Consider the following 9,395-nt stretch of genomic DNA (forward strand, 5'->3'; position numbering starts at 1 on the left):
AACTCTTCATACCAACGCTTTATTTCATTTAACTCCAATAAATTTGAGTTAAGATATGACTGATATATTCTTACAATTCTACTTAGCACAGTTGGATTAAACATGATAAATCATGCGTAATATTTTAATCTGAAGGCTTACAACATTTTCTCGAAGAACGTGTCTTTGTTTAGAGTCACTGCAAAAAACTGAAAACTGTTAATCGAAGCAAAACATTAATAGAAATAAGTCACCAACAAATTTACCAAGCTAGTACAAGACAGCTCGCGCGAAAGATTATACTTCAGAAACGACGAAGAAACCGTTTATAAATTTATATAAAACACAGACTTCCGAAAACAAACATGATCATGTGCAGTAGAAAATGCACGAATACGTTTAATAGGACGTCACTCTGTTAACAGCTAGGATAGAAAAGAACGCCAACTATCGTGCGCCAAATAGCACCCTCCAAATACGGGTAACACATGTAACTCGTTTCAGTTGGTGGTCTAGTACGCGTTTGGAAAATTCACGGTTTTGTTTGAGATTTGGAATAATCCAATAGGCCTATTTGGTAGCATACAAGCAAGTTACTTGGTGTAAATGAGTCCGGTTGCAACTGTAAAATGGCTGGTCTACACATGTAAATGTTTTGTTATTCGCATTTTGATTGTCGGCCTTAAATAAAAAAATATATATTCTAATACAGCACTACTGGTTTCTATCAAGACTTCAAATGGCGTTCATTCTAATGAAAAAGTTAATAAAACACAATACTATACAAATAAGCTACGTTCATTTTACACGCGTTCTGACTATTTGAAAATTAAACACTGAACGTTTTACCTGTTTTAAAGATACATTTCTGTAAACTAATATGTGCAACGGGAAGTCATAAAATCTGTGTGATACATAAAAGTGTTTAATTTTTTTGAGTGTTTTGGTAGTTGAGTAGCAAAAACATAAATGCACGACACTCAAGCTGCTAAATACGCGATAACCATCTTTATAAGTAAAAGTAATAATACCTCAAAACAAACAGCAACAACAACAACAGCGTAAACATTACATATTGCTACGGAGCAAGGATGTAATGAAACAAGATAATAATATCCTAAATCTTGTTTTCGATCTGGACAGGTGCGTCACCACCTGATTGTAAGTCCTCATTTTCACTTGCTTCAGTGGTGTCATTGTGAATAACAGTGCTGTCGAGAGAGACCTCCTGTGAGTTTGAAACCTCTACATTGCTGCTGTTGTTAGCGTTTTGCTTTTCGAGGTCTGATGCATCCTTGGCCGGTTTTAACGTACCATAGCCAGCACCGGACTCGTCCGAATAGGAAAAGTCGTCATCAACCACATCGTCGCTATCGTCAGGCTCGGGTTCCAGCTGGGCACTCGAGAAGTCGATTTCTAGGCTTTCGCCAACTGCTTCTTCGTCAGTATCGTCTGGCACCACACCCTCGGGTAGGTTGAGAAAGCTCGCTATGCCGCCCAGCGTCTTCCCGTCTTCCGATTTCGGCTTCTTTGCCAGGGTTATAGTCGGAGGCGCGTCACCGGTGGCTACGGAGTTGTTGTTGGACTGATTGATAGGCGGTGCGTCCGAAGCCTCGTCCAAAATTGGAACAATTAGGTTGTCGCGTGACATCAGGTTGTACTTGATAACAAAGGATGTAAACCTCCGACAAAGATACGTTTGGTTCTGCAATTTACACATAATGTTTAAATTAGCCTATATTTTTCGTGTGTCTAAAAGCAATCTTATTGTAGATAGCAACAATTTACAAACCTCTGCTTCATCAAAAATGTGTCTGTGGTGATAGTAAGCATGGGAAAATATACGATATACACGCCGGCAAACGGATCCAAGTTTTGCAACAGAGGACTCTTTGATGCTGACCCTTAATAGAAGTTGTAGGCCATTAGTTAAATTAATATCATTTTTAAAAAGGTACTAGGAAGTCCATCACAGTATACCGTACTTTATGCCGATTAAGTAGTCAACCATACTTTAAAATAGTGCATATGAATATAGTACATTAGAGCCTGGTTTTAAGGTTTAAGACAGTGCTTTGCAACCGGGGTGCAAAGGTTTGTGCAGTGTAGCTAATTTATTTTACTTTGGCTTTTATAAAGGTACTTTCTAAAATGCAGTATTTTTATACCAGAAACTATTTTTTTAATAGTTGGTGTTCCATAAATTTGTCTTGGTTGGTGGTCCAAACGGCAACTTAAGTATTATAGTACAAAATATAATAAAAGATTTATCTTCGAAATGCATTTTAAAGCCTCCAGCATCCCCTAGTAATTCATCATGGTGAGGCAAGTTCTAGGACTTTGAGAGTCTTGTTACTTTTTATTCCGATGGTAAAAACCATTAGAAAATAAAATAATATAATATAATATATCAAAATTTAGCGCCAATTTACATACAATTGTAAATCGTCCATTTATCATCGGCTGATGGGATATCAGCCCATGGGTTTATCATCGCTTCTATTTTTTATAGGTAAGTTGCAAATGACAAAAGGTTTCAGAACACTGTTTCATACTTTTGTGAAAATTACTTACTAATTCATGCTTCTAAACAGAAGTTAAAACTTGCATGCGAGAAAGTTTTATTAACCTGTGTGAGCAGCATGGCCATACTTTCATTATTGTGACGTAATATGTGCAGTTTTTGAATATATATATAAGAAATATAGGAACTGTTGCATTCAAATTTCGCAGACTCCCTATTTCTTAAATGAACGGAAACTATTGAGCAATCATCAATAAAATCAATGAAATAATATTTTCACCATTTACAAATATAATATTTAGTCATAAGCCCCTTTAATCTTTAGCATTAAAAAAGTTAAACCTATAGAATAAAACCTAAAATCATAATCAAAAAGAAACATAACTTGCCTGGTAATACTTCGGGAGCACAAATCTCACAACAACCCAAATAATTTTTTGAGAAGACAAATATAAACTAATTATTTAGGACAGCTTTTGTTTTTAGATGTGTTTTTTCCATAATGTAAACGTTTTGTTTAAAACTAGTAAATATTGAAATTAAATTATGATTGCTGGACAGGGTGTGACTCGATAGTAATGTGTAAAAACTTTCTGTGATTTGTAAAATTATAGCTTGATAGCCGATAGCAGTATGGCAGAATGCTGTTGACTTGGCGACTATGTCGGCTGAAGAATCAGCTAGAAAACCGAAGAAATGGGTGCAAAGATTTAAGTGAAAAACAAAATTGAAATTTTTTAGAAAAATTTTATTTTCCAAGATCCAATTTACAAAATACCTTGCGGTTCTTTCCACACATATTTAATCACATCTATCTCCTAAGGCCTAACGTATATTTTTCATTGTTTTAAATATGACAATTTTTCATGTGACTGTGTCAAATTTCTCATTAAATTTTATTATAAATATCATTATTTCGAGCAATATAAATTGGAAATTTAACCTAAAATAAAAAGAATATTTTTTTCGTGCCTTTCAATCTGGTTTTGAGCTGCATGTTTTTACACAAGTTCGCCTGAAAACAGCTTATCTATGACACTTTTAGAGTGAGAAAAGCAGAAATGTACACCCCAAAACCCCAGGTTGTACCTTCGCATGCCCCTTGGTATTTGTTAATGACTTGATGTCACAACAAAAATTTTTAACTTTTTTCTTTAACTTTTTGTTGTCAAATTTACTTATTAATAACCTTGTTTATCGCCAAAACATTGCAAGGTTAATACATTCCTTCTAGGCAAACACATCATTTAAGTTTAAGGGTGCGACCAAAAACAAAGAACTTAGGCCAAAAATGCTTGTCACCAGGCAAGATTCACCAGCCTGGCCGATAGTCCTTGAATCCTTACTGTTGACTTTTAAAAAAAGGGTTCCCAAAAAGTACATGATTTGTGTAGTTATGTGATGAGATGATTAAGCAATTTAACGAAATAATTGGTCTTTAGAAATTAAGCATAATTTGTTAGGGATCACTAAATTGGGCACTCAGAATGTGGAAAACTGGCTTAGAACAAAAATAATAATGTATATAATTATAGTGTCCATTTTACCGGCTTGGAAAGTATTTGTTGCTATTTAGAAGGCAAGCAGCTCCATCCAGAGTATGTCTTGTGTAGTCTATAGCTGGACACTCCTTTGGAGTTTTATGAGCAGCACACAAAAATATCCACTGTTCAGTTGCAGTCATTTGTGAGCAGGTATCTGGTGTGCACTCACTTTGAAGACATACTGCCAGTCCATTAAGCTCCAAACAAAATTGCCTGTAAATATCCAAAAAGAAATATAATTTTTAGATACTCTGCATTGATTTAGAATAGCAAATTTAATATCTTTCTGTTTGACTAAAAATTTGTTTAATACAAAAAAACATAAAATACCTAAAATGGAAAGATGTCAATTATTTTAGCAACTCTAAAATAAGTCAAACAAAAAACATTGGTAATACCATATTACATTACAACATATTATTATTCATATTACATGTTTGTAGTTCACAGTACAGCACTTGGACGAAGTCATTTGTTAATTTGGAGGCTGAAGCTGCTAAGAATCATCAGCATACATTTTGGTTATTATTAGGCGGAATATTTTTTGACTTGTCAAAAAAGTCAAAATTTACACCTTAAAGTCAAAATTTGTCAAAACTATTTCAAGTCAAAATCAATTTAAAATGCACAAAAATCGTTTACACAATTAAAAAATACTATAGTCAGCTGTTAAAATTGTAGTCCAGTTCAATATTTATCAAAAAAATTCATTTTTATTGCATTTAATGACATTTTAACTGTATTATATATTTATTACAGCAAGATACTTTAACCATGCAGGCTTAGTTTATCACATTAGGTTAGTTCGGACTTTGTTTTGTATCTGTGATTTGTAAAAATGTATTTAACAGTATTTTTGCCTGTCCCATTTTGATAAAATGCTAGGTTGTTGTTAATCTTCTGCAATTCTTTTTACCTTTTTTACACTGATTACACGACATAATTCTAAAATAACCAGCATCTTGTTTTTCTTTGGAATATTTTAAGTTGTTTGTAAAATGACAAAAATATCAACTAAGCTTTTCAAGAGTTTTGCATAAACCGGAAAAAAAGGCTTGTATTCGACCAGTAGTAAGTAAAATATCTAAAACAGTGCACAAACAGTGTTTCCCAAACTTTTTCTTGCGTACCATTCTAAAACAGTGTTTCCCAAACTTTTTCTTGTGTACCATTTTGAGCTTTTGTACAGTGATCATGTACCACCTAAGTTAAGCTTACATCTGACTAGAATATCTCAAACTATAACTATTTTAGCATATAGATAAGAAAATAAGCATATAGATAAGAAAATAAGCATGTAGCTGCATTACAGTTTAACAAATGCCATTCCAAGAAGACATAAAAGCCACAAATTAAACAAAACACAGCAAATAGTTTTAATGCGATGGATGTAGTTGTTTTTTCTCCACCAGCTGTTAACAATTAACGTTTTATTATCTTGAACAAGATAAGTGTTACGTCATAAACATGCGAAACCTTAAATTCAAAACGCAACATTGCCTCAAAACGCAACATTGCAAATTACCCAATCTGAAAGTTTTAAAAGTTGAAAGTTTTCGGAAATTTATATAGATGCGTTAAAAAGTGTTTCGCAAAACTTATAAGTAGTCGCGTACCATCTGAAAGACTCTCGCGTACCACAGTTTGGGAACCACTGGTCTAAAACATTTTGTCAACTATGCCAAGGCAGTACTAAACTACTTCAAAGTTCAAACAACAATATGATGTTTAAATCAATGTATTTCTAATAGTTTAAAATTTTGTAAAAAAATAAATTGTTAGGTTAAAATTTCTCGTTTTTAGGTCAAAAAATAATCGTCCTAGTTATTGTTGTTCAATTAATTTTACAAATTATAATAACATAAAGCAACGAAGGTAGTTGCACAACCTTAGCTGTTCATATTTCCAAACTCCTTCATCTTGGCCAACAGGTATGTCCAATATTGCTTCAACGTTTGTAAAATCTCTTCTTATCATCTGTTGAATGTACTGCTGAACCACAAGTGTACTGTCCATTTCGTCAAAACTTTGTTCGGGCCATTTGAAAAAGTCCTATTGACATTAAATACATTTAAAGAAACATCTCCGTTGAACCCTATGGGTGCGATTGAACCCTAGTTAAGAACCACTTATCTAAAGTAAGAAATTACCTCATGTTTTGTTCCTGGTGGATTTCTTCTTACAACTGGTGTTGAATCCATCACTAGAACACTGGACACCATTACCATAAATTAATTAAAGGCAACACATTCACAGGACAATTGTTTAGCTTTTATAACTATACAAATCAAGTGATAAAGAGTCTTTTTAAATATTTAATATAATCATATAGCAGGTAAACAAAAATGTTTAAATCTAACAGCCTAATTATATTTAGCTGTAAAGCATAAGTTGGTAACGTCAAGCAAGCAAAAGGCTTTGTCTTAAATAAAATCTCTAAAAGTTGAGGTAGACAGACAATATTATCCAATTATATGAAAACATTTCGCCAAATCATTTACTAAAAGTATAAAATAGTTATTCTTTAAATTCAAACAAATGTCTTGATTTTTAAAACTTGCCTATTTGTCGCAAAAAATAAATTATTTTTAACCATATCACAGTTTTAACAAAAAACAAAATTTTAGTAGAAGCTATTGGTATCAGTCGAAAAAAGTAATATTGGTTAATTAATTAGTCTAGAGCGGTTTTAGCAAAAAAGTGACAACATATTTTAAATATTTTTTGCTAAACAAGACAACTGTAAATTCCTAATTTCCTATGCAACAAAATCATAAAAACAACAATTTGTTTAATTAATCTGACAACAAATTTATGCTTGTTGGTCCATCGATTTGGTGTGTAGAAAGTAACAAAAAAGTCCTACAAATACTGCATACCACAACGCACATTATTTGGGTTAGCAAATTTGGGTTGGTCAAGCATTACTATTTATAATAATTTATTATTAATAAATATAACAATACTTTCAAGACCGACCCACACCCAAACTCTAACCGATACCCTAACCCAAATAATGTGCGTTGATTTAATAATTTGTTTGAATTCTGTGATTTGTAGGATTCCATCACCGGAGTGACTTACAACGCTATTAGACATAATTTACATTTCAACTAATATTTCATACAGGGTTTCCTTTTTATTTTGTTTTTTCGTTACTTTATACGTATCAAAAGAGCCCCATTGTGTTTAATAAATATATTTTTTGATTTTAATTTGTAAGTAAAAACTGGTAAGCATGCATCGCAGGCCACAAATATTTTCAATTTACAAATGTATTAATTTTATCTCACAGGTCACAAATTACTAGAGGAAATAAAAAAACAAAAACAAGGGGATTGTAACACTGATCTCTATGAAACCTAGATAGCGCAACTAGTGGCACGCGTGAGCGGTTTTTGAAGCAATGGGATGGTTTCCACCACTAGAGGCGTTGCGTGAGTCAGATGAACAGTTGCGAGCGCCTATCTTTTACAATGGTTATCCGTGGTTTACAGTTACGTGTTTTCGCGCTTTGTTTTTGTAGAATCTATTGTGAAGCTAATTATTCGTTTTAAGTTAACTTTAATTATTATCTATAATCACTTTTTATTCGCAATTTCGTCAAATACTGGTAGCGAGAAGTCGTTAAACATGAATTGTTACAAATTTAATTTAGTACTTAAAATAGGGTTTCGGTGAAAACCAGGAAGCATTTGCGTCAACTTTAAATTATAAATAAAATGTAATTAGAATATTTAAGGCCAGCTAGTTGCGAAAAAAGCTGAAATAAGCATTTTTATGAGGGAATTTTGTAGTTTTTTTGTGGTACTGCTGTTTTTTAACCTATAACTTTGCATTTTGCAAGTTGTTTCATTTACAGTCATTTTTAATTCGAAAATATATCTTCTGTATAGTATTCTAAACGACATTGTATTGCTTGTGCATTTACTTAAAATTTTCACCAGATATTTCTTTTGTACTCAACATTAATTTAACATCTTTTAATACAAGATACCTCACATCTTAGGAAAATATTCGAGTGATCCGCATCCTTTAAAACAACTAACTATGTGTACTGTTATACTGTTTTGAAATAGGTGTAATTTTGTAAATGTTATCTTATTATAGCCTTTCTTACAAGTGACCCCATGTGGTTTTACAAAAGTTGAATAAATATAGCCTGGAGCCTTAGAGCAGACACTATCATGCAAGCTTGTGCATTTGGCTGAAAAATCAGGCACTTACTGAATTCCAAAGAATATTTTACCTACAGAACTGAAATCTTACATCTTGACAAAGAAACCGTATATTTGTGGAACAACGCCAGGACAATGAAAGACGTGTTGTCAGTTTCCAATGTTACAAACAAGTCACAACTACAATAAATCTTATCATTCTTCAAACAGTAGTCAAATCTCTAGAATAATATTGTACTGATTTTAATATGAAATTTGTTTTGAATGTTTTTTACTTGTGGTTTTGCGTACTTCAGGTTTGCAAAGCATCAATTTAATTCGCAGCGTTTAGATCAACTGTATAATTTTGTTTCATTTCGTATCATACAAAGAATAAATGCATATTATGAAGTTTAATAAAACAAGCAAAACTGTTGAATTTTTGTTAGGTGTGAACTGTAGTATATGACATTGTAGAGAAAGACGCATGTCTGTTTGTGCTTGTAATTATAGCGTGTTCGCCTGGTAAAGTGTTAAATATTTCACCTAGATACTCATTTCCTTTCGTGGCCGTTCTGGCAAATCTAGCCGACATTCGACTCTGCTAATCTCCATCGCAGTCGCTCTTGTGCTATATAGTGTCACGCTGCTGTTGGATTAAACACTACAGTCAACTGATGCATGCCTTACTTGCGAGACCCGTTTTTACTGCGCTGTAAGCTCTTTTATTGAAAGCAAAATATGCTAAATTATGTGAATGTACAATAAATCTATAAGCGACCTGACAGTATGCACTTTGAAACAGGGAGTCGAACCGGAACCGAACCGGAACTTTATGAACCGGTTTTGGGTCAATTTTATCCGAACCGTAACCGAACCTGAACCGTTTTTTGCAAGATTTTAAGGACCCGAACCGGAACTGAACCGAATAATTTGAAAGTACCTGAACCTTAACCGAACCCGAACCTGTAAATAAAAGCGGTTCGCTCCTGCATGACGTCACAACTTCTATTTTACAGAGTCAAGTTACGCCATATTCGAAATTTTATGAAAAAAATAATCGTTGATTTTTTATTTTTTAGATATTTCTATAATGAGTTGCTGTTTTTTAAATACGTCACGTAACTTAGATTAAATGACTTACAATTCAAAGATTATTCTCTACATTTATCGACCCACATTTTGAGATTT

At 33.0% G+C, this 9,395-nt stretch overlaps 1 protein-coding gene across 1 annotated transcript; it reads right to left on the reverse strand.

Moving 5' to 3' along the window:
- Positions 1-6,546, reverse strand: LOC146132929 (MOB-like protein phocein). Its single transcript, XM_083396570.1, has 5 exons — positions 6,198-6,546; positions 5,936-6,099; positions 4,051-4,260; positions 1,772-1,883; positions 1-1,684 (listed from the first exon to the last, which is right to left on the reverse strand). Exons 1-5 carry the CDS (start codon positions 6,273-6,275, stop codon positions 1,097-1,099), a joined length of 1,152 nt encoding a protein of 383 aa, XP_083252696.1. The 5' UTR covers positions 6,276-6,546; the 3' UTR covers positions 1-1,096.
- Between the last annotated feature and the right edge of the window lie 2,849 nt (positions 6,547-9,395).

This window comes from Ascidiella aspersa, chromosome 9 (assembly GCF_963924565.1).
Source record: "Ascidiella aspersa chromosome 9, kaAscAspe10.2, whole genome shotgun sequence".
NCBI lineage: Eukaryota > Metazoa > Chordata > Ascidiacea > Phlebobranchia > Ascidiidae > Ascidiella > Ascidiella aspersa.